Source organism: Phyllostomus hastatus, unplaced genomic scaffold, assembly GCF_019186645.2.
Source record: "Phyllostomus hastatus isolate PE091 unplaced genomic scaffold, TTU_PhHast_1.1 phas_contig_57, whole genome shotgun sequence".
NCBI lineage: Eukaryota > Metazoa > Chordata > Mammalia > Chiroptera > Phyllostomidae > Phyllostomus > Phyllostomus hastatus.
Window position 1 is genome coordinate 977,387 of NW_025333912.1, and position 27,048 is coordinate 1,004,434.

At 39.2% G+C, this 27,048-nt stretch overlaps 1 protein-coding gene across 2 annotated transcripts in view; it reads left to right on the top strand.

Annotated features, from left to right (window-relative positions):
- The window catches only part of PLCL1 (phospholipase C like 1 (inactive)), a 321,929-nt gene extending 296,293 nt beyond the window's left edge, over positions 1-25,636 (top strand). For both annotated transcript variants that reach the window (XM_045847614.1, XM_045847613.1), the window contains exon 6: positions 23,962-25,636. In XM_045847614.1, coding sequence (XP_045703570.1) covers positions 23,962-24,144 — 183 coding nt within the window. In that variant the 3' untranslated portion in view covers positions 24,145-25,636. The remainder of the gene's footprint in view (positions 1-23,961) is intronic.
- Positions 25,637-27,048: the final 1,412 nt, after the last annotated feature.

Sequence of the window (27,048 nt, forward strand, 5' to 3'; positions counted from 1 at the left end):
CCAGATGTATTTGTTGAATTAAATTATTTGAATATAAACCTCGAAAAGAGTATTAAAAAGTACAATAAGACTTTAGTCACTGTTGCCTTTAGTTGTTCTTAAGAGGACTGAGAAGAGATACTTTCATTCTCTTTGGGTTTCTTATCTTTTCCCAGCGTGGTTGACATGTCATTACCAATCCAAGTGACTGAACTTTAGAGTTTTTAGTATGATCTCCTTATAAAATGTGGGTAACTTTTATTTTTGAGTCCTTTCTCCATTTATGAATCATCACCATCTTCATCATTGTCACTTTTTACGTATTTATCAAGAGCTCATCACGTACCTACTGCTGTAAGAGCATTGAATATGAAAATGCCCTGGGCGTGTGCTCTCCTTCCTAGAATTCGCTTATGCCTTGAATATGCAAACCTCCCGTCACTGCTCTTAATTACACTTTTGGAAAATCTTCTAATCTTGATTAATATTATTTTTAACTAAAAACAGACTTGTTTTTGAGAAACAACTTGTGTATACCAGAAAAAAAAGTTTAGGGACATTTTTAGGGAAAATCAGAACATTCATTGTAAGACTTAAGCCTATGACTGATTGGAATGATGGACTTGATTCTCTTTCAAATAGTTTTGTTAATATAGAGTGCAATTTAGCAACAACAGTAAATAATAGCTATAAAATGCTTATTCTCTGCTGGACAGTGTTCCAAGTGCTTCATACTTACTAAATCATTGAATTCTAGTAACAGCCAAGTGATGTAGGTACTATTACTGTTTCTAATTTATACAATACATGAGAAAGCGGAGGGACAGAAAGTTTGGGTAAATAGCTCACCTTAGCGAGGTCAATAGCTGAGTGGCAGAGCCAGAGTCACAACCCAGGCAGTGCGCCTGGCGTCCCTGTCCATAGTGCGACAAGACTGCCCACCTGTTACATTGCTGTTTCCCATATAATGTAGGAAAAAACACATCAATAGCAGTAAAGCCATACTTTACAATAATAATTACAACCCCAGACTTGCCAATATGTAAATCTAAGCAGGTCTCCAGATGACCAGAGAAGGGCATGCTATTTGTTAACACAATAGGCGCACTGTGCCCAAATGTTGAACACAGAGGCTTCTTGTGTGGTCGGATGTGATGATAAGTTCACCTGAGAACATTACAAAGAGGGGTGACTGTTCTGCACTGGATTGTGTCACCCCAAACTCGTATGTTGAAATCCTAATCCCAGTATTTCAGAGTGTGACTGTTTTTGGAGATCGGGCCTCACGAGGTAATTAAGTTGAAACGAAGCCATTAGGGGAGGACCGGCGTCCTTACAAGGAGAGGAGATCACACACAGATGCAAACAGAAGGCCTGGTGAAGACACCAGGAGAAGATGGCTATCTCCAAGCCAAAGAGAGAAGCCTCAGGAGGTGCCAGCCTTGCCCACACCTTAATCTTGGACTTCGAGTGTCCAAAACTGTCAGAGATACATTCCTGTTGTTTAATCTACCCAGTCTGTGGTACTTTGTCATGGCAGCCCTAGAAAACTAATACATTGACTGCCCTTGTCAGTCTGGGCTGGTCCAACAAGAGTGTTGTCGTCTAGGGGGCTTAAACAAGAGTACGGATTTGTACTCTCCCAGTTCTGGAGGCTGGGAAGTCCGAGATCAGGGTGTCCGCAGGTCACATTCCAGTGAGCACCCTCTTCCTGATGGAGGGAACATGAGCTCAAGTCTGCTTATCCCCCTACAAGGGCACCAATCCTATGATGGGGCTTCACCCCCAGGACCTCACATGGGGACCTAGTCACCTTCCAGAGGCTTTGCCTTTGGATTAAGACTGCAACAGGTGAAATTTGAAGGAGCACATTCAGTCTATAGTAGTGACCCAGGAAGAAAAAGATTGAAAGCTAAAGTTTAAGGAGTTTTCTAACTTAAAACCCATTAGGACTGTCCCTCTACCCCTCTCAATTTCTATTGATCATTGGCTGAAAAATACAATTTAATTAGAAATTTAATTAGAATGCATTTTAATATGTAGTGGGTGACTTGTACTCCATGTGGGCAGATAGAACAATCTCCTTAATGATATGATTAGAAGAATTCCACAAGCTCACATCTCCCACCAAATATATCAGCTACTGCTCACTGGTGTCTGCCTCCCCAGATATACTTAATGATAACTCTACCTGACCTTGAAATTGCTATTAGTGTCATGGTCAGTCCTTTGATGTTTTTTCCCCACCAGAAAAGATTCTTGTTAAAAAGAAAAAGGACTCATGGACATGGACAACAGTGTGCTGGTTGCAGGAGAGAGGTGGGAGAGTGGAGGTGGAAAAGGGGAGAAAGGGGATAAATGGTGTTGGAAAAAAACATGATAAAAATAAAACCACTGAGAAACCCCTGCATCAGGATTCCTTCTCCCAGCATTCAACCATCTCTTTCAAACTGTTAATTCCTGGACTGAAATATTATTTACTCTTTTTTCCCCCCAATAAAAATGATTTGTTTTAAAAAATGGAGTCTGGCTGGTGTAGCTCAGTGGATTGAGCAAGGGCTGTGAACCAGTGGATTGCTGGTTCAATTCCCAGTCAGGGCACATGCCTGGGTTGCAGGCCAGGTCTCCAATGGGGGACGCATGAGAGGCAACCACACATTGATGTTTCTTTTCCTTTCTTTCTTCTTCCCTTCTCCTCTCTCTAAAAATAAGTAAATAAAATCTTTTTTAAAAATGGTTGGGCTAGTCTTGAGGTGAGTTGACTGCTTTGTGCCAGAATTAAAAAGTTGGAAAATGAGATATTTTGGGGGTGGATGACAACAGTCTGGGCCAAGGTGAAGGCATATTCAGTGGCACCCAGTTTGTTCTTTCATTCGACAAACGCTTTGGATCCCTGCTTTAGGCAAGGCCCTGTGCTAGCCGCTGGGATACACCTGTGCACACGGGGGTGGGGGGTGGGGGACAGCCACCGCACTCAGCCGTGTATGTTTTTGTGGGAGATTCGAAGGCTGAGAAGGGAAAGCCGTAATCAGTTATGAAATGGCGGTTGTGGCAAGTGCTAGGTCAGGAAAGAAGCCAGAGAGGTGAAAAATAATTTTACAGAATTCAGTATATGTTGAAGGTTGGGACTATCTTTCAGCATTTGTCCAATATGGAAAACACTAGCCATATTGTAATAAATACAATTAAAATTAAATAAAACCACATAACCAGTTCCTCAGTGGTGGTAGTCACATTTCAAGTGCTCAGCAGCCATGGGTGGCTGGTAATCACCATATTGGACATTAGAGATACAGAGTAATTCCAGCATTATAGAAAGTTTCTTTGGCAAACACAGTCTGGGCTGTAGAATAATGCCAGAATTATGCAATAAAAAAAGAGAATCCTCAACTATTAATTCCTTAGAGAATAGGATGGACACACACACACACACACACACACACACCCCAGATATATATCAGAGTAGTCCACATTTGGATACAGGCCACAGTACCAATCTCATCTTAGCCTAGCCTTCAAAATGAGGAATGAGACTTGATTTTAAGCTGCAGACGGAACTCCTTTTCTCATCATACTATGAATAGTGAGGTTTTGAATTCTTTGAGTGTTCATTTTTGTATTTATGAGCAATTTGTCCACAGTAACTAGGGGATTTTTATGTTTTTTCCTTTCGTTAGAAAAAACCAACTATACAAAATAAACATCCTGTGGTATATAAGTATGGGAGAGTTGGAGACTGTTACTTTAAAATAATATAGCAATGTCTGTATGCTCCACAGCTGACAGAATTCATTTCAACCTCAATACAGCCGATCTCTATTTTTCCAAATACAAAAGGAAAAAAGAAGATAATAATATGTGGGTAGAAAAGAGGAAATCCGCCATGGTGCTTTGTTAACACCCTTGAACTTGATGACATTAGTGGAAGACTTTATTAAAATATGCAATCCGAAGTTGAGGATTAAGAAAAGAGTACATCCTGGTGAGGGACATGCTTTTGCTGCCACTCAAGGTCACCCTTTGAAGAGAGCTGAGACAGCCGCCAGGGTCCGTTGATTTCTCCCTCCTGAAACACCTCTGGCAGGTGTCAGCCCAGCTGCTCGAACTCGTGAACGTGGCCAGTTGAAGAGGAAGGAAGAGTGGCTCCTGGGATCCTGCTGGTAGATGGTCAGAATGCTTCTGTGTTGTCCTGAATAGACGTTATGTAAATTCATAAGTAAGCTGCACAGCAAACAACATATGAAATCAACATTAATAAACAATTGATCAATATTGATAAACAGTCTCCTTAGAGGAATATTGCTTCTAAGTCCCCAGGGTGACAGAGGTTTAGGATCCTGTCTAGGAGTATACAACCCCTGTCTCCAGTGAGGTTGCCTCACCTTGTTAAGCAGATCATTTCTTTTTTTTTTTAAGATTTTTATTTATTTATTTTTAGAGAGGGAAGAGAGGGAGATAGAGAGAGAAACATCAATGTGCAGTTGCTGGGGGTTATGGCCTGCAACCCAGGCATGTACCCTGGCTTGGAATCGAACCTGCGACACTTTGGTTCGCAGCCTGCGCTCAATCCACTGAGCTACACCAGCCAGGGCCGCAGATCATTTCTTTAGCGACATGCTGTCATTCTTGTATTAGTTGCCACTCACCCACTATGTTTCAGCTGTAGTGTTCTCTGCAGTTCTCCAAATAGCCCATGGTTACTTCTGCCTGCTGGGGTGATTTTGCTTGTGGCTAAGTTTTGGATACTTTTTCCTTCAAGTTTCTTATAAAATGAGGAAAGATGGACACAACAGGGGTAAAATGATCTGCTGCCCTAGTCCCGGGGTTTTCCCAAGGGGCTGCCTGGAGCGAGCGGTCCTTACCTCAGCCCTCTTCTAATTTTCATTTGGATTCCAAACGTTAGGTGCTACATTCATTCTGCATCATTAGCAAGTTAAAAATGATAGAATTGTTTCCTAAGAAGACTGGCAAGTGAGGGGAGCTGGTTTTAACTAGTATGGTGGGTGCACATATGAGCATTCTTAGTCTCTTTGTATGCTGATAATTACAGAACTGACCTTTGCCCTCTACCCTTGTATTTCTGGTGGACATTTCAGTCACAGCAGGATGGGAGGGGGGCGATGGGAGGTGTCTATGGGGTAGATGTTTCCAATTGTCCTTCAACTCATATATCTGCCTTATTGTGAATATTCATAAATATTAATGACATTTTCTGTACGCTAAATCCTGCTAATAAACCCTATCAAGTAAAGATCTTTATGTGTTATAACTATCAACACATTACTTAAACCAGAGAGCTTTCGCATCATAGTAGATTGAGTTGTGAATGTTAAAATTTTCCAAACAGCAAGAACAAAGATACTATTTTATACAAGGACTAATATGTTAACCTATTTTTTATTATGTAAAATAAGCATTTATTGGATTTTTTGGTTATCAATTTTTTCTTTCACCAGTTGTGAAAGCAAAAGCTAGATGTTTTTGTCTTTGAAGACATATAACTATTTCAATTTTGCTGAGTTATTTTCCATCTAAAAATACGTGCACAAAGTGTTCACTTCTAATTTATATGCTTCCTTATACACGTTGGTGATACATTAATGTTTTTTGATGACTTGTAAATTTTCAGAATTTATTTGAGATCACTTTTATGTAATTAGAATGGCTGAGGCTCAAATCTACACAGAAGCAGAGAAATAAACAAATGATTTAGAAGGCCATGTTTAACCATTGGAATGCAAGCTTTTGTGGACAGTCAAGAACTTGCTAGTGAGCCCCAAAACAGGGGCACCACCTGGTGGACACAGTGAGAATTCTTCATTTTCTGGAGGTTGAAATGCATAGAGTATATGAAAAATCCCTATTTTTTACTTTTAAGTTTAGGTAGCTGTACTTGTATATTTAAATTAATATGCCTTGCATTTTTAATTCCTGCATAACTTTTCAACTTTATTCAAGTAACAGGGCTCTGAAATAAGAAGAAAACACTATTAGGATACTAGGAAAACGAAGTGAGAATAATGGGCCCAAGAAGTAAAGGCTTCCAGTTATTCCATTGTATATTTTGTCTTTGTCCTTTGACAATTCATTGTTCAGCTTGTGTTTATTCATACAAAAAGGCTTTTATAAGAGATTTCAGCTCCCCTCCAGCTACCCTACTCCCCATCTCCCTCCCTGCCTACACATCTAAACTTCACAAGGCTGTGTTTACTTTACCCGCACCCACTTCCTTCCCTCCCACACGCTCCTCAGTCAGCTTTAATCTGCCTTCTTCCCCTGACACTTCATTAAATCGTTCTCACCAAGGTCACTAGCCACCTTCTTGTCACGAGAGCTTGTGAACACTTTTCAGCTTCTATCTTATTTGACTGTTTGGGGACATTCTACCTGGCTGATCACTCCCTCTTTGCATCACCACTTCCCTGGGTTTCTGGGACACCACACTCTCCTGGTCTCCCTGCTTCTTTTCTGGCTCTCTCTTCCCAGGAGTTCCTGCAGGTTACCCGTCGTCTCCTCTTGCATTAAGTGCTGCTGTTCCTTAGGGTCTGACCCAGGCTCTCCTCTTCATCCTTTCTCTCTGGTCATACTGTCCATGAGAATGGTTTTTGTTATCCTCTCTATGCAATCAAATCCCAAATGTATCTTTGGTGCATGTGTCTCTCCTTACCTCTAGATGACCTCCACTTGCCGCCTCTCCCTCTCAGCCACTCACCAGGCATCGTCACACTTTGGAGGTCTGTCAGCCCAGCGAGGGCCCCATGTCTCAAACTGTGCTCATTCCCTGCCTGCCCTCAGCGACACCTCTGGTGTCCCTACCTGCAGGAATGATGGCAACTCAGAGTTACCCAAGCAAGAGTCCTGCAAGTTAATCCTTGATCTTTTCCCTAAATTTCTAGCTGTAAGCAGTTCCCAACTATTACTGGGTAAACCTCCCCATTATCTCCCTAGGGATCTCGTTTCCATAGCTGCCAACTTGGTTCTCTTCCTATCACTCTAGTTAGTGAAAAATCTTTCCACTCTCATGCACCCCAGCCCCCCGACTCCCCTTCCCACAGCTCAGCAGCTGGGGTGACCTTTTTAAACTTAAGTCTGGTCATGGCCATGTGCCTGCTTAAAGTCCTTCCAAGGTTTCCCATGGCTCCTCCTGCAAACTGCCTAATGTCCCTGTGGAGCTCTTGGTGACCTCCTTCCTCTCCAGCTGCGTGTCTCATCATCGCCTTCCTCTTCCATGCCCTCCTGCAGCCACACTGGACTTTTCCAGTTACTCAACATCACTGGCTGGGCTCTGGCACTTTGCAATTACATTGGCTGTCCCTTCTACTTCAGAGGGGTCTGTACCCCTGCTCCCTGAGAGCCTCACCTTGTTTATACGCTGCACTGGGGGCACTTTATTTGTTGGCTGAGGTGCCACAACTTCACAATACCTTTACTGCCTCCACCCCTTTTCCCACCCTCCATGCTCAGTGGGGCTGGGTGTCCTGCTGTGTTTCTCCACGATAGCCTGTTCTTCCCCCATCAGAAAAACACTTTAATCGCTTCCTTATCTCTTTCCCACTAGACAGTCTCTCATAATTAAACACAGCAATTTTAAACTGAGCCCTAATTAATCAATTACAGACTTTCAATATAAACAGTGAACGCAAAGAGCACCTCATTTAATCCTCCTGTTGAATAGAGAAGGAAACTGCAGCCCAGAGGAGTCAGCGATTTTCCCAAGGTCACACAGCTGACTCATCTTTTCTGAATCATTCTTCCCACTGCAGACTTCACTGTCCTCACTCTCCTCTGATTCTGGCTTTCTCTGCAAGAAGCTCAGAAGGCCTGAGTGGGGCCGAAACCGTGGTGGAAACTCCATTTTACCTTGTTTATCAGTCAGTCAAAAGCTGTGATTAAAAATTTTTAAAGGCCTGTCATTTCTCATTCAAAGCAAAACTTTTTTTTTTTTGGCTGAGTTACAGGGAACAGGGACTCACTCGGGTGTCTTCTGGTGAGACTGTATGTGATGAGGCAGGAAACACATTTCCTTGGAAGGAGAGAGACACAGAAAGGGCGGCCTCCCAGAGCCCGGGGCTGGAATTCCCTGACAGCTCAGCCCGGCCAGCTGTAGGGGGCTGTGCTATCCTTTCCTCTGCCGGACGATTTTCACTCCGCTGCTCTGGCTGTAGAGGGGCTGAGCTCTCTCCTGTCTCCTTCTTTCCTCTGTATATTTTTCTAGCACCTCTTTCTATTGGCAACTGACTGAGGCTCTTTGAATTTCCTAAGCTCACTTTCTGAGTTACTCTGATTGGTTTGATTGACTACTGTCACTGCTGCCTGGAGTCAGGCCAGCTGGTAGGTCTCTGGGCAGCCACTGGTTGGCCACTCCTGAGCCAGTGTGTGAATGCTCGGTCCCAGTTGGCTGCTCCTTAAATTTGCTTTTAATAAGCAGTAGCCCGTTTCATTTGATAGTTGCCTTACTGTTATTAAACACACACACACACACACACACACACACACAAACACAATGACCATTGGGTAGAGGGTGCAGGGAAGTTGCCCCTTTAAGAATGTCTTAGGAAGGTGGGCTCTTACAGTACCTAGCAGGGCCATCCCAGTTCAAGGTCAGCCTGGGTTCGTTTCTATAGTAAAGCCTGTGCACCTGGACAGGATTACACATGGCTTGTCAAATGAAGTTCTGGATTCTCTACATGGTGATGATTTAAAGTTATTCTAAAAAATGTGACTTTTTCAGTCTGCATAGCTAAGGCCTGAATTATATCAGCTATTGAAACCTGGGAACTGAATAGAATGTTCTCTTCCACTAGTTGGGTTTTCAGTCATCTATCTCGGGACAGAATCTGACTGGATTGAAAGAGTGTTTCAGAAGGTGTCAGCATGACACTCCCAGAATTGAATGGGATTTTTCCAGGCATGTACATTTGTAAAGTTGATTGAAAAATAAGAATATATGAGTGATGATATTTGACATTCAGAAGAAATGTTTTGACAAGTGTATGTCATAATTGAATGGTGCGTATTTCATCAAGTGGACAGGAGTAAAGCCATGGAAGTGAGTGGCTGTCAAGGAAGTGGTACTTAATGGCTGTGAACTTGCTGTTAGTTTCCTCAACATTCTCTACTGTCACTCACTATTTTCAGAGATACTGGTAATATGTGAACGTGTTTGGATCCGGGATTTTCAAAAAGAGTTACAAAAGATGTTTTGGACATTTTTGGACATTTAATATGCATTTCATATCAGATGAAATTGCTGAATGAATGTTAATGTCATTGGATTAATAATAGTATCATGGTTATGTAGCATGTCCTTATTTTTATGATATGCCTAGTGAGGGTTTTAGGATGAAGTATGCATAGATAGGTAGATGGGAATAGTTTAGTTGGTTAAGCCAACATGACATAATATGAACAATTGGAAAATACAGATGCTTTTAGTTCAGCTTTTGTGCAGCATAACTTTAAAAATAAGCATAAGTTGAAGGAAAATGTGTTGCTAGTAGCTGGGTGTTTGGTTTGAGTTTGAGATCTGAAGCTTGAGTGAGTCTCAGGTTAGAGAAAACAGATCTTGACATCTCCTTGGAGTAATAAGCAGTCTGGTGTCTAACCAAATGCCTTGCAGGATTTGGGGCACCAACAGTGAATACCTCATTAATGGCCAAACCTCTAAACAGTCTTTGTGGAGGGAGCCAAGTTGGCTGCTCCCCAATTTAACTATTAATGAGAAGTAACCCATTTCGTTTGATGGTTGCCTTGCTATTATTAATCAAACAATGACCCAGTGATGGAGGGTGCAGGGACATTGCCCCGTGACCATGTCTTGTTAATAGCTATTTGGCCGCTGCAATGGACACAGAACCTAGAACTCATGCTGGCGTCAGTGGGTATCTGCAGGGACACTGGTTGGACTGGCCCTGCATGCACCTTGGTGTTCTTCCAAAGGGGGCAGTTTCAGCCTCTTTAAAAGTGATATGATTTTGCAGAGAATAAAGAATAAATGTCCTTGGTAAAAGGGCACATTGAGACCAGATGCACATAGAAGGCAGTGTCACTGACATTGTGCAACACAGGACCAGATGTCACCAAAAACCACTTGCTTGCTGAAATTTTCAGCACTGAGGAGGAGGTGAAGCAGCTTGAAGCATTGTGTGATCAGTTCATTCTGATAGAGGGCCATTGTTACTGTATCTACACTTTTATTCTGGCTTTTTGGCAGATTTAGTTTTTGGATGGATCAAGTAGCCAGTAATTTAAGCAATGTAATCAGTAAATTTGTTAAAGTAAATAAAACCTTACCAAGCAAATACCAGAATGCATCTTTAAAAATATCCTTCTAATATTAGCAACTGTGTCTGTAACAGCCTTTGTCGGTTTGGGGGTTTGGAGCAACCTACATCTTTCAAGCTGTTGTAAATGTTCTTTTTGAAATGGGAAGAGCATGAGTTGGTTTAGTGGAGGTTTCTGTAGAAGCTCCTTCTGTGTTTGGCTTATGGCACTCATGATCATAGTATGAATTCACATTTCAGGGTCACTTATTATCTGTGAGAAGTTAATTTGAGATATTGGAACTTTTAGCTGATGACCATCCATTCCTAAAGCTGCATTTGACGTGCAGTCAATTAATTACCTTTGTCACCTTGCTACAGGTGGATGTTAATCTTCTGTCCTTTGTTATTAGAGCTGTTGACAGAGAGGCAGATGATCCCGGCAATGGCAAGAAAAGAGCAGAGAGCAGGGGCACCAACAGGCAGTGACTCCTCGTTCTTTTATCAAATTGTTCTTTTGTCAAAATGACTGCAAGAGAATTTGTAGGATGCCAGTATCGTCACACAACCTAAATTCATAAAGCTTTCTGCAGTGGAATCACATTTTAAAAGTTTAGCTCAGGGTTTTCTATTATTCAGCTCACTGGGGTTGAGGCGATTTTGTTGACATTTTCTGTAAGTGGATTAGGCTCGCAGGCATTTGCCCAAAGCAGACAGATGGCTTCTTAACCAGAGCGCCCTCGCGGGAACCTGTCTTACAGCGTCTTTAGCAATATAGTGGCTCTGTCACAAAAGATAATGCTTGTCATTAATTTCTTTTGGTGACAGATGATTTCAGTGCATTTTTACTTTCTCATCTGGATCAAATGAAACAGCTGTTTAAATTTTTTTTAATTCAATAGTGAGAAACGCTTTGATGTTTTACACTGAACAATGTTGTGGCTTCTAAATTACAAGAAAAGAATCTTGTGGAGTGGTGAGGATGACACGTTCTGGGCGTCCCCAAGGAAAGTCCCCACTTCAGTGCAATTGTTACTCTTTTTAATTTAATCACTATGGAGTCTTCTATAGGACTGATGGGTGATCAGTCTTGAACTTTATTCTCAGTAACAGTGATTCCTACCACTTCACCAGCTTGTCCTTTTTAAGGTTCAAAGTGGTTTTGTTTCCTCAACTTGATAAGGTAGAGTGCAGTGGAGATCCATAACATTATCATTATTGATAACAAAACATTTCATTTATATAAACCTTTTGATTTTCTGTTTATAGAGTAATAATAATAGCATGTAAACATTAGTTTGCCATGTATCCCAGGCATTATTCTGAATGAGTCACCTGTATTGTCTTTATTAATTTCACAATAAGCCTAGAGATGGGTGCAATTATTATAGCCATTTTATGGATGAGTGAACTGAGGCATCTAACGACCTTGCCCAAGGTCAAAAAGCTAAGAGGTAGTAGAGCCAGGATTTGAAACCAGGTGGTCTGATGGTGGAAGTCACAGAATACATTCACCTATCGAACAGCAATATGGTTATTAACATGAGAGACCAAATTGTTATTATGTGAGAGAAATCAGAGAGTACCTGAGAATACCTGAGAATCAGAGTATTGCTTCGTCTCTCCTGGAGTTCTGGCTCTGCCGCTCAGCTGTGTGTGCCGCTGTCTTTGGCAGCCAACTTGGATGGGGGTTTATTAGGGACTCATGGGCCCTGCAAGGAGCTTCGGTGTCCCGGAGACCTGAGAACTAATGGAGGAGTCCCCACTTTAACAGCATCCTTTAAAATGTCCAGCTGGTGCCAGTGATGAAGTTGGTTCTTATAAAATCTTCTTTTCTGGATCTGATCTATTAGGGCTCATGATGATATCTTTGAAATGAAGATCAATCATCTTCTCCACGCTTCTTCCATGCTATGAAATCTTCTACTGTTGCTTTTGTCTTTCAGTTTTCTGAAAATTTGGCTCAGATTAAAATTATTACATTCTTCCAAACTCTGAAATTTGCCACACTGAAGGCAGAAATCAGACATCAAAGTGTTTTTGTGGGACATTTGTGGGGTTCTATCAAATGATTTTTTCTTTTTTAAATCAAATAGGTCTTAAGCTGTTTTTTTCTTTGTATTCTAAGATCTAATAGATGAGATATTCAACATATCATGTGATGTTTCTAAATACAGTGAAAAAAGAAACATTTATTGGCCTGGGGTATAGGCATTATTAGTTATTTCTTTTACACTTCTTTCCTGTGTGAACCTGGGCAATATATTTATTTAGTTTTCTTGAGTCCATTTCTTGATTTATAAAGTTAAACAAATGGTATCAATAGTTGTCCTTCTAATGTTTCAAAAATTTGAAATAATTGCTAAGAACTCTTAGCAGAACAAAATCATACTGTCATTAAATAATACTTTATTGAGTATATTCTATTCAGAGTTTTTTAAAAGGTATAAATGTCAAGGAAATGAAATAAATTCTAAGTAAGTAAAATATAAGAAAAATGGAATGTATTAGGCCATTTTTGATGCTGTTCCCTAGAAGAAGTGTGCTTTCTGAACATTCTCCTATACCATTCTCTTTATATCTGTATCTGTAAGACAGTAGGAGGATTGAGGACTCAAGGTGCAAGCATCAAAAGATCCTCATTCTCTATTTCACAGGTGGCAAACAAAGGCCCAAGGGCCGAATGCGGCCCTCCACCTTTTTTTAGCTGGCCGGGCACCTTGTTTCTACCTGGTGGCAGAGCTGAGCTCCTTGCCCCTAGTTAAGGAGTAGTTACATTTATACAGTCCGAAAATTGCATTCGTCCCTTTGAAGGCAACCTCAAGGCTGACTAATGTGGCCCCTGGTGGAAATGAGTTTGACACCTCTGCTCTATTTTACATTATGAGACGTCTAAGAGAAATGAAGGTTCTCTATCGTTCATGCTGTTGCTCAGCTGTCACTGACACAGGGAAGCCTTGCCTGATCTTCTGGACCCCATGTTCTCACAGCATCACATTCCTTTTCTTTAAGCACGTAGCACAACTTGTGTTTAGACATAACTTCATTTTTATGACTGTTTGATTTATGACTGTATCCCTAGTGAAACTTAACTTCTGTGTGGTCGAGAAGGGCGTCTATGCTCCACATCGCATCCCCAGTGTAGTCTGGTGGTTCTTAATGGGTGTAGCACTGCCCCCTAGAGGGCATTTTGGAAAACTGTGGATGCGATTGGGAGGAATTGCCAGGCATTAGTGGTGGTGGCCAGGAATGCCGGGTGTCCTGCACTGTAGCACAGTGCAACGTAATGAGGTATTGCCCCTGTGCCGCAAGCCTTTCTTAAGCCCTGCCAGTCTAAACCCTCTAAAGTACGATTGAGTAATTAGTACATTACAGTAATTTTTTACAAGAAGTTACGTGAAAGGCCCAGTATATGAGTTTCTGAGAGGAAAGTCTAAATGAATAAAGATAATTATTTTCAAATTATTGAGTAATTTATTCACTCTGGGAATTCTGTCTACTTTATTGTATAATTATTATACAGTAATACTGGAACAAACTGGGAAGTGAGACGTTGGTTTTAATTTGAAATGTTATTTTTTATTATTGACAATCCATGGTAGGCATCCCACAGTGTCCTGCAAAGTAGAAGCTGATATTATCAATCACAAGAAAAATGTCCTTTGAGGTCTTTTTGAAGATTTAGCAACTTTGGTGGGATGTATGGACATCATTTACGTCCTCACTTGTGGGATTATCATACTTTTTCTCCATGGGGAGAATGTGTACTTGTTTTGGCATGTTAGCCCTGCCTTAATTAAGGTTATTCCTTCTTTTATTCTATGCAAATAAGTCTGGTCTGTTGCCATTGTTTTTATATTAGTGTCTGTCTGGTACATCTGCATTTTCATTTTTTAATTTTTTTTGCATGGGATGGCATCTGATCTTCTTATTTTTCTTTTACATTTAGATGAGTCCATATTAAGTAAGCACAGGCATCTGCCCACTTCATTATGGGGGCATAATGAAGTTTCTTGTATGCCTGCCCAGGCATTTACATCTCGCAATACATATTATTTTATGTGTATATACATGTGTGTATATGTATATGTGTATTTAATTCTCACCCAAGGACATTTTTTCATTGCTTTTAGAGATAGAGGAAGGGAGAGAGAGAAAAACATCCATGCAAGAGACAAGCATTGATAGGTTGCCTCTTATATGTGCCCAGACTGGGGATCGGACACACCTGGACTGGGGATCAAGCCTGCAACCCAGGCATGTGCCCTGATTGGGAACCAAACCCAGGACTTTTTAGTTACAAGACAATGTTCCAGCCACCTGAACCACACCAGCTAGGGTCATATATATTATTTTGTTTTAAATGATTGGTTTCTTATGTCTCCTTATGGTGTAGCTAAGATACTATATTTGCTTAATTTTTAATAATGTATGTAACTAAGTTGTATTATTTATGACTCATTTTAGGATAATGAATGGAGTCTTACAAAGTGTTTGATTTAAAGGGCCTTGGTTTTGATAAGGTTGAGAACCACAGGTCAGAAACACAGTCTGGTATGTGGTAAATGTTTAACAAATTTGTGCTTGAAGGACAGATAGATGGAGGCCCAAGTTCTCACTGATAACTAAAGGAGACCACCATCATTCCTAAGTCAAAGGCAGGTGGTGGGTGTGTCTCAGTTCACTTACACATGACTTAGAAGAGTGTATTTTAGGGACAGCAAAAGGGAACAGAGCATGTTAAATTTCATACTTAAAGCTCTGGTCAACAAGTGCGTCTCAGTGTGGTAGGTTTCACTGATGAATGCAGACATTATCCATCATTCATAGTACCTGTTGTTGGCACTGTTGCTACTGTGTTATATTAATATTATTATCATGATTATATTATTATTTTTCAGCTTTATTGAGATATAATTGGCATGTAACATTGTATAAGTTTGAGGTATCCAATGTGTTGATTTGATCTATACATATTTTGTGAGAAAATTTTCACAATAAGGTTAGACAACATATTCATGACCTCATATAATTACCTTTTTTTGTGGTGAAGCTTTTAAGATTTACTCTCTTAGCACCTTTCAAGTATATACTGCAGTATTGTTAACTCTGGTCAATCCAGAACTTATTTACTTTGTAAGTAGAAGTCTGTATCCTTTCGACCACCTCCACCCCTTTCCCCTAGCCCCTGCCCTTCACAACCACCAATACGCACTGTTTGTGAGTCCTGTTATTTTAGATTTCACAGACAAGTGAGGTCACCCAGTGTTTGTCTTTCCCTGCCTCATTTCTGTGCCTTCAAAATTCATCTACGATGTTGAAAATGGCAGGATTGCCTTCTTTCTCATCATATATATATTTTTTCTATATATCAATATTAAAGATGTTATATATATTAAAGATATATAGAATAAAATGTCTTATGTAAAAGATGTGAAATATATATATATCTCCTTTGCAAAGGAGATTTACAGTGTGAGTACATGAAAGTTTATTCTTGTATTAATTTATTATTGCATTATTTATTCATATTATTTGTCTTTCTAATTATTGTTTTATTTCATTATTAACTTATGATTTCTCTTTTAGGTTATGAGTGCTGGTACTTTAACCTACTTTTGCCCAGCCCTATATATACATATATCTCATATCTTTATCTAATCATCAGTTTGACAAACACTTAGATTGTTTCCATGTCTTGGGCTCTATAAATAATGCTGCGGTTAACATGGGGATGCAGGTATCTTTGAGATTCCAATTTCATGTCTTTTGGCAATATACCCAGAAGTAGAGTTGCTGGATCTTATAATTCTATTTTTAATTTTTTGAAGACCCTTCATACTGATTTATGTAGTGGCTGCACCCATTTACATTCCCGCCAACAGTGCACAGGGCTCCCTTTTCCTATATCTTTGCCAGTGCTTTTTATTGCCTTTTTTTTTTTCCTAATAGCAGTCCTAACACATGTGAGGTAGTTTGCTATTTCACTGTGATTTTGATTTGCATTCTTCTGATGGTTAGTGACGTTGAACACCTTTACATGTACATGTTGGCCATTTATATGTCTTCTTTGAAAAAGTGTTCAGGTCTTTTGCCCATTGTAAAAATCAAGTTGTTGTTGTTATTATTATTATTTTGGTATTGAGTTGTTATATATTAGGGATACTAACCTCTTAATAGACATATGGTTTGCAAATGTTCTCTCCCATTCTGTAGATTGCCTTTTCATCTCATTGTTTCTTTTGCTATGAGGAAGCATTTTAGTTTGATGTGGTGCCACTTGTGTATTTTTGCTTTTGTTGCTTGTGCTTCTATTGTCATATCAAAAAAAAACCATCATCAATATCAATGTGAAGGAGAGTTTTCCCTAATTTTTTTTTGCTAAGAGTTCTATGATTTCAGGTCTTACATTTAAGTCTTTAATCCATTTTGAGATAATTTTTGTGAGTATATACTATAGGGGTATAATTTTACTTATTTGCGTGTGCATATCCAGTATTCCTAACACTATTTATTGAAAAGAGTGTCTTTTCCTCATAGAATATTCTTAGATCAAATAGTAGTTGACCATATATGCATGTGTTTAATGCTAGGCTCTCAGGCCTGTTCCATTTGCCCATGTGTCTGTATGCCTGTGCCTTACTGTTTTTAGATTACTGTAGCTTTGTAATATAGTTTGAAATCAGGAAGTGTGATGCTTCCAGCTTTGGGTGTTTTTTTTCCCCCTCAGGATTGCTTTGGCTATTTGGGTTTTTTTGTGTGTGTGATGTCATGTAAACTTTAGGGTTGTTTTTCTCTTTCTGTGAAAAATATCTTTGGAATTTTGATAGGACTTCTACTGAATCTATAGATGTCTTAGGGTAGTATGGAGATTTTAATAATACTAATTATTCTAATCCATGAACTTGAGATATATTTCCATTCTTTTGTGTTTTCTTCAACTTCTTTCATCAATGTCTTGTAGTTTTACAAAGTAAAACTACAATGTCTTGTAGTTTTAAAACTACAATGTCTTGTAGTTTTACAATGAGATGAAAAGGCAAAGTACAAATCTTTCACTTGGTTAAATTTACCATGAAGTATTTTACTATTTTTGATTTTTAATTGGAATTTTATAATTTCTTTTTCTGATAGTTCATTGTTTGTATATAGAAACACAATTGTTTTTTATATGTTGCTTTTGTATTCTATAGCTTTCCTGAATTCACTTATTAGTTCTAACAGTTTTTTGGTGGAATCTTTAGGGTTTGTATATATAAGAGCATGTCATCTACAATCAGAGACAATTTTACTTCTTCCTTTCTGATTTGGATTCCTTTTATTTATTTATTTATTTTTTATCTAATTGCTCTGACTGGGACTTCCAGTACCATGCTGAACAGGAAGAGTGTGACACTGGACACCCTTGTCTTGTTCTTGACTTTAGGTGACAAGTTTTCAATCTTTTACCATTGGGTACATTGCCTGTGGGTTTCTGGTACTTTTTTTCTATACCCAATTTGTTGAGAGTTTTTATTTTAAAAGGATGTTGAATTTTATCAGCTGAGTTTTATGCATCTATTGAGATGATAATATAATTTCATCTTTATAAGTGTAATACAATTACATTATTATTGTTAGCAAATAGTATTTAAATAATATTAAACTACTTTATTTATATATAGTATTATATATTACAAGGACACAAAAATGGTCTCCTATGAATTAAAAACAATTTTTAAAAATCACAGTTAATACAAATGTTTTCTACGTATGACACAGTAAGTTACCATTTTGAAGCAAATAGGTTCCTTCATTCTTTCAATGTTCAAGTTAGTCAAGGTTTTGTGATGAGGAAGATATCGTAACCATGTAAGATGTTAGTTGAGAAAGAAATGTTGAAAAAGATCTTGATCTGGTCATTAAAACATATGTTTTCAAATTTAACTTTGAATATTATTTTAATTTTGTTGAATTTTAGCAGAGTATAACTTCAATATTTTATAGCGTTTATATGGTCACCTTTACTGAATATGTCATTTTGCTTTATTTTGCAATGTTGCTTTCTTTTTGATATGAAATTATTCTTAAAATTTCTTTGAAATATCTTCTGTACTTTATAGATCTTCTTCCTTCACAGCTAGATTCTCAGGTGTTAAGAAAACATTTATGTTTTGTTTCCATAGTCTTTAGAAACATGAGTTTATGACCAATACTAAAATGCATTAGTCACAAAACTAATTTTAAAAACTGAACTTTATATAAAGTGATAAAATCTAATGACTTAGGTGAACTTGTCCAATGTAATTCCCTTTCTGTTCCCATAAAATAAAATAATATAATGTCATTACATGATAAAGTTTTGAAAAGCAGTGTTTAATTTGTTTTGAGTTCAGAATTTCAGAAGAGTAACATACAAAGCTCCTTTAAGTCAATACTCAGAGACCAGAGCTACTTTCCAATTTTTCATCCATATTTCTTCAGTGTTCAGAGAGTAAAAAATCAACTTTAAAAATTTTTTTCTTCTTCTTAAATTTTTTATTGTTATTATATTATAGTTGTCTCAATTTTTCCCCCTTTGCCCTCTTCCACCCAGCCCAACCCCCTAAAAATTCAACTTTTAAAGTAGTGAGTAAAACATTGTTCAAATATTTGGTTGCCAAGGTGTTGAAAAATAATGAATCTGAATGTTGATTACTAAATGCAATGGAAACTTCTATTTTTGTGCAGTTAAGGTATTCAGTACACAGTCCCCTGATGGCTGCACCTCTGTGCCCTGTAACTTGTTAACATCTTGTCTGCATTCCCTACACGGCTAAGTTTCCACTTTGGCAAGCAAGGGTTCCAGGCTATCTTCACATAGTTTTACCCAGTGTTCCAGAAATGTAATATCAAGAGAAATACATCTGTCATGGCACCAACACATTTTTGACCTATTTTAATTTTTAAATATAAGACACTGTAATAGTTGTTTTTATCACTTCAAAGTAAAATATTTAACCTCTTTATGTAATCCAGAGATTCCCTAAAAATATGGTTCCTGAGCTAGTAAGATGGTTATAATGCACAACCCGCCAGAGCATGTCTTGTCCACCAAAAAACAGCTGGGAAAATGAGCCGCTAATTCCTCCACGCTGTCTGCAGCCTGCTTTCACTACAGCGGGATCCGTGGGTGGCTCCAGCTGTGGGTGTGGTCTCTCACATGGAAAGAATATCAGGGGAATCGGTTTGTCTTGGAGCGTGTGCTGAAAAATACCCACGGTAGTCTGCTTGGAGACAGAGCTGCATTTGTTTATGTGTGTAGTTATGTGTACGTGAGGGTCTCTCCATTCCCAGACTCTCCATTGGCTGCCTTAAATATTTGTGGTGTGCTCTGAGGAAACCCACACATTTTCTTCATAAGTGATAAGGACACTAGTTAAGATGGTCTGCTCTTCCGCGCCCTGACATCACAAGGCATGGTGCAGGTCCTGGGAAACTTTGTAAGCTACTCTACCAGGTGTAGCCCCAGCTGTTTTCAAACAGTTGGGGTGGGGGGAGGACTGCATTTCTCAGTAAGAACAGGAATAACAAAAACCCTAAATGTTTTTGATAGATAATAAAATACACTGCTAATAGATAACTTACAAACACTTAAGTAATAGTCACTTACGTTTAGGACTCCTGCCCCCTTTATGGTTGTGATATAATGAGATAATGTGTGCCAATTGGTTTGCACTCAGTATATTAAGTGTTCAATAAATATTAGCTTGTTTTCAGTCATTAATTTATTAGGAGTAATAAAAATTGTGCTGATATTGTACAGCAGCCCCATTTACAATCTAAATTGCATCAGATATTTCTTGATTTCCAGATAATGTATTTTAATTGCAATTTAATGCAATCGGAAGGATTTGGTTATGAATGCCTAAGGCTTCTATTTAAAAAACATAATTAATCATCGCTGATTTTTAATTTAAAGTCACTATAGTGATCTCTCTATGGTTTTCTATAATTCCAAGTGTTACTTTTTAAATGTGTTGGGATTTCCATGGACGCCTACATTCCAAAGCCAAAGAACTATGGAGGCTTATTTTATGACCATCACTCTTGAGACTTAATTTCCCACCAGCATCAGTCTGCCTGAGATGCCTTCTATTACTCTTTTACTCTTTTTTGGGTTAAAGAAATCTTTCTCATTTTTCCCCCTGAAGCATTCCTAGTACTGGAGAGAGAAGAATTACAAATTCCCATGAAATTGCCAGTATACTGAAACATTGGCTTCACATTTCTTCCAGGTTGAGTTTTCAGTGATCAAATTGTACATTTATTTTACATTCTAGGCCATGACAGTCCCAGACTTTAGTACGCAAGAGGTGTTTCGATTTATATCCCACCAAATAAAATTAATTTTCCTGGGTTTCTCTTCTATACCTTTTCCTCTTCCAAGACCTCTCCTTGAGAATTTTTTAGCATATTCTTTAGAAATGCCGTTACAGTACTCCCTAGAGGCACACTACACACCGATAGCTGTAAATGGCTTAGCTGATCTGACTGCCTAATACAGCTTATGGAAAATGGTACACAGGAGAGCGATGTTTGTAGGGAGGAGATACAGTGTAAGCTGGCTAGTTAGGGGGAGTTTGAGCAGGAGTGTAACAGAGTAGAGAGGGATGCCAGTTGGTCAGAGGAAGTCACTGCACAAAAAATGGGAAAAGTCAGCCCTGAATAAAATGCCATGATGGTCTCTGCTAACAATATACTTCACCCTGTCTATAGTTTTTCCCTAGGATGAATCTCTTCTGGTCATGGTACCTTCATCAGAAGGAATGAGGAGTTGATTCCTTGAGCCACAAAATAGAAAATTTCTCCTATTTTAAAAAAAATAGAAAACAAAATTTTTACGTGTTCCAGTGTAAACTCTGTATAACTTAGCCTTCCATGTTGTTCTTCTTCTATGAGTGAACAGCTTCATTCCCTTTCTGTTTGTTTCTGCCCGCGCCGCTCGGCCAGGGCGCGTGCCTCCGGGCTGTCAGAGGATGCTGCGGTGGTGCTCTGTGCCCTGGCACAGACCGCCTTCTCCCATTAGCCATTGTTTCCTGGAGACACTGACTTCTGTTTAGCCGAACTGGCACTGTCTGGCATTTAGGCCTGGAAGCCACCTCTCAGACTGATGACATGACATCCTGACTGACTAATTGGATGTCTTTTATAACCTGCTGCGGGAAAAGGACGTGAGAGCATTTTGCATTCACTAGTAATACCAAGCTTGATGTATTCGCATGTTTCACTGTTTTCTTGCAGCGGAGAAAGATGCCAATTTTGCTTTCATTAATGCTTTTAAAATTCTTGATAAAAATTTCAAAGCCAAAAGAAAAAAGAGCTCTTAAAAGAAATACTCTTAAAATGAGTGTGGGTATAATCTCTTTATTAATACAGTTTGGATTTTTAACAGAATCTTTCCATTTGTATAAACAGTAGCAATATGCATACATCCCTTTAAATACACAGTTGTGGATGCATTTAAAAGAAGTTAGTAAAATTTATATTAACATATGCATAGTACCATGATATTTATTATAATAGAAGACTATGTTAATTGCTTTTCACATCACCTAATAGCAGAGTTTACTTGTGATTATTTAAATCACTAGTAGCTTTTCAACATGTTTTCTTTAAGCTGGAGAACTATGAGGAAGGCAGAAGGATATTTTCATTTTCACAAAAAAGAAAATGGTCCAGGAAGAAACCGTTGGAGCTAAAAGCAAAGCTGAGACAGTCTGACTTCTGTTCTTGCCAGTGTGTTCGTGGTGCACTCTGTCTTCCTGACTCCCTAGATTCCATCTCTGTGTTCAGTCAGATTGTGATACATGGGGAATGATTTTTTTATCTGTGTTGTTTCCATGGGTAACAATGAATAGGAGGCTGCATTGTGTTTGCAGAGAGTGCATGGTTTGCCCGGAAGAGAGGCTGTATCACGGCGTGGTTAACACTACAGACTTGGGGTCCAATTGCTGGGCTTGACTTAAACCCCAGCTCCACCACTTACCAGCTGCATGACTCTGCGAAAGGTCACCACTCTGGGCCTCGGGGTTTTTTTTCATTCATAAACTGAGAATAAGAAAAGTGCCAATCTAATGGGGCATTGTGACAAGTGAATGAATGAACATACATGTAAATCACAAAGGAGGAAGAGCGCCTGGTCCAAGCAGCTTTATATGCTATGTTATTATTACTTAAGAATTGCATTTTTCAAAGTGGATATGACTTTGTTTTTCAGGGACCAGAGGGGACTCATTGTGTATACACTGTTAAGAACTGACTCCCCAAATGCTGCCGGTAGAGTGAATATTTCTCCCTTAGATAATCTATATCTGACAGTGTTTGTGCTCTAGTATTTATTCTTAGTCTAAATTGTAAACATGGCGTGTGGAACAGGGTACTGACCCCGGAGGCAGTAGACCTGGACTTTAGTCCGAAGTGCGGGTCAGTCATGTAAGCTCGTCCAGCCCGGCTTCTTTCCTCCTCGTGAGAAGGCTGCAGACACCTTCCAAACCCATGTCTGAAATCCCGTTCCATGACCGAGGTACTTGGGTTGTTTAACAGAAGTATCAGACAAACCCCTACTTATTCATCCTTTTTGGTTAAAGGCTATTATTAGAAGGATTTAACTAATATTATATAAGATAGAATTGACAAGGACCTGCATAAGTTTTGAGGAATGATATATTCTGAGGTATTTTGTACAATACAAGGTTCCTCATATGTCTAATAGAAAAAGCATTCATCAAATTAAAGCAATAAAACAGCATATCATGGAGTATCACCTTGCATAAAATAAGACATATCCTTTCCCCGGGTGTCTGCTTTGTAGAGGAAGTCCCCAACAATCAATGTAACATCCACATCCCCCAACACTGTCCTTCACAGTGTCTGGGTCACACTCCCAGGCACTGTCCTGGGACCGGCGAGGAGAGGGGAGGAAGTACTTCCCCTTCTGTCTGTACACTGTGGAAACACGTTCTGGTTTCCCTGCACCTAGTTCTTCAGGTGCCTGGGCCAGCACTGGTGTGTGCACTTGGTCATTATGACAGTGCAATAAAATAAGAAATAAAAATAATGGGAAAAGAAATATCTTGGGCATGGATGGAACTGACAGCTGATGATTTCCTCAGGATGATGGAAAAGACCGAGGGAGGTGGGTAACTGATAATTTCTCAAAAGGCAGCTTGCAAGGATAACCCAAAGTATTAAAAATCAGTGAGCCAAGCTAAGGGTGTATAATTTACTTTTCGGAAGATGTTTTGTTTGCAAGCTCTTGTACACTGAGGGGCTGATTTCACTGCAGTTCTTGAAGGCAGTTTCTTTCCTTGTCCTCTCCCAAGGCTAGGTGGGGATGCCGGGCCTGGTGGGTCATGAGTGGCAGCAGCATGCAAAGTCCAGACCGTGGCGATAGAAGAGCTAATGTCCTTGGCACATTCAGAGGCTCCTCATAACGGGGGTGGGGGGGTCCCCCTGAGGTTGTTCCTGGCCACAGGAATCTCAAGGGGCTGCTGGCAACCAAAGAGCTGGTTGGGAAGGCTCAGGTTCACATACTGGGCTGAAACAGCAAAGACCCTCAATTGCTAGAAAAGGACTGTGGGCTAAACCCTGGAGAACTGAGCTCTCGGGCCTGGGTCTGTTTCCTTACTGAGTGATAGTCTCTCAGGATGTGCCTGGCCCATAATGTTCTTCTTTGGTGTGTATTTCTACCTGTTTGCAGGGCCAAGGAGATCTGTTGAAGAATGCAAAGAATGAAGCCATAGAAAACATGAAGCAGATCCAGCTGGCGTGCTTGTCTTGTGGACTCAGTAAAGCCCCCAGCAGCGGCGCCGAGGCCAAGACCAAGCGCGGCCTGGAAGCCATAGAGGAGAAGGAAAGCGGTGAGGAGAACGGGAAGCTGTGACCCCTGCTGGAAGCAGGGGGAAGCTGTGACCCCGTGTTCCCCCACGTGGAAGCAGGATCCACGCGGCCATCCGTCCTTTCTGTCACAGACTCTGTTTTTTTCTTCCCCGGTTTCTTTCTTTAAGCTTTTTAGACGTTCACAAAAAGATGCCATCTATGGGATGTTGGATATAAACAGATATTTTCACAATGTCAGTATTTTAACGTAGTTAATTTATCTAAGTTAAAATGTTTAGTAGCAGTGTTTTAAATTCTGAGATGTGTGTGTATACCCATGTATGGATGTGGGTGGAAGTGTGTGTGTGTGTGTGTGTGTGTGTGTCTCAGAGACAGAGCGAGAGGTTGAGATCCTGTTAAAATCTATTCTGTGTTGCATTATTCATTTAGTAAGTTATTAATGTATCATTTTAGGAAAAATTTGTCAATCTAAAATTCTAAAGAGCACTTACTAGAACCTGTTGCTGTGTTTAACTTTACTTCTCTACTTTCGTCATTTAATTCAGAGATGTTAACATGTATTATTGAGGAAAGCCAAATTTATCAATGCATAGGCATTTTGATAGATTACATGTAGATTAGCAAAATTTCTAATAATCATGGTAGAAAGAAAAGTGAATTAAAGATAAACAAATGACCAGAATTTCTAGAAAGATCGGAAAAGTCATGTCTTCTGTTAGTGAGCTCTTTAAAATATTTATTAAATAAAATCAATTTTTAGGAAGTTTCATGCAGTTGTTTACTAAGCAGGGATTTCAGTGGAGAGTTGATTATTAGTGAATTTATATCCAGCTACGTGGTACTCTGAAACACAGTAAGAGCTCTTTTGTAATTAGGATTTTGATGTGTCAATATTATTTAGTTATAAAATTTTAAGGTTGGGATTTGTAGGAAGGTCTCACTCTTCCAAACTGGGAGTCCAGCATTCATTTTCTACAGTAGACATGGACAACTGGGGGGTCTTGGCTTTGATAGCATTTAATTTGGAGTAATAAATTTGAACTCAATGACATTGTTCAAACAATACCATATCGTCATGTTAGGCTGACATGAACTCTGTGGATCAGATAACATCTTCCTGATGATTTAAGAACTAATTGATTACAAAATGTCTATGATGTGATTTTAACACATGGAGAAAAACACAAAAAAGAAGCAAATGACTAATTAGGGTACATTTATAATTGCATCCACGTCATTTTTGCCCTAATATTTTCATAAAGTACTTGAGTGTAATATGTTTGTTACCTCCAACAGAACTAAATGTTCTATGGTTATGAAAATATATTTATTTAAAACATTGCTTTTATTTTTAAAAGCTTCTTAATTAATTTGATTAACAAATATGCTAATTTGGGGAATGTAGGGAAGATAATTGTTGAAATTTTGCAAATATAAACATCTTCTATTAGCTACTGTGTTAAGTTATTTCTGAGTTCTTAACACTATTATGTTCACGCTGCACATTACTGAAAGAGTAAAGATGTGAAACAATACTTTTATTGTGGATTCATTGATGAAAGGAATGATGATGAAAACTGGTTATTTTATAAACACTATCTTCAAGGGTACGATCTGTGCCTGGACCAGATACAATGAAACTTCTCCTTGGGTTTAACTGGGCACTTGGGGAGGTGTGTGAGCTCATGGCGGTAGGTTTCCAGATGGTACTACGATAGCCTGAAAAAATTTCTTTCCCTCCCATTGTGCTTAACCCACATGGTAGAAAGAATAGTGGAATGCATGTATCTGAGTTCCTTGTGATGAAGAAGAGGTGATAATGGACAGAAACAGAGCCCACCGTACATCGCCCCTCTGGTTGGTTGCACCCGTGGGCCTCTTTGCCTCCCTGAACCGACCTGGGAGAATGGCGATGTTGGCAATACCGAAAGCAGCAAAGAGAAGATAAAAGGCCGCAAACTCTCAAACAATATTCACTTGTTTACTTGAGGGTCAAATCTAATTTATTTTATTCCATTTGTCCTGGAACTGCAATCATACCCAGGACCTACTCAAATGTTTTTTTAGAACGTGAGATGATTCCACCTCATCTAATGCTACTACTGGCAGTGGGTTGTCAGCCATTCTCTGCTTCCTTGTCCTGGGTGTGGTTTCCAGGTAAGGAGCGATGTGTGGGGCAGAGAGTCACTTCAGATGCTGGGAGTGAAGAAGTACAATGAAGATGATGCCTGGTACGGTCTTGCCTCTGGATGGAGCAGCAAACACAAACAAACATTTTACATTGTTACATTCTACGAGTATCTGTGTCCTTTGCAGACTTGAACTGCAGTAGACAAAGCCCCACTCCACTCAGCTTTTGGTGATGCTAGGAAGGTAGTGTGGTAGATATTAATTCTATTCTTGTTTATTAATTTTTACATTACTTAGGGGATTTGAAGGAGAGATGGAAGGTATTATCACTGGCATTTTATAGTGAGAAAGCCCAAGACCACTGACATAGTAAATGGAAGAAGTGACTTTGAATTCTGGTCTTTCTGATTGTATGTGCAAGAATATTTATTTAGTAATACTGATTTTCCATTTAATTCTCAAAATTTTAAACTGTTAACACAGGTAAAGCACAGGTAAAAAGAACTTTTATAAGCACTCTTTTATAAGAACTCTTTATAAGCACAGGTAAAAAGAACTTTATCATATTTTCTGACAAGCAAATATTAATGATTAACATAAAAAATGCAAAAATAGAGAAATGTGTAAGAAATAAAAATCACCCACTATTAACATTTAAATTTATGCCCCTCAAAGTTTAAAATTTATACATGTATGTAAGTTATGCTTTCATTTTTAACAAAAGTGAGATCATTTTATGTACACTGTGTAACAGGCTTTTTACAACAATAAACGTAACACATCAGGGGCGTCTCAGAGGCGTGCACACACAGACACT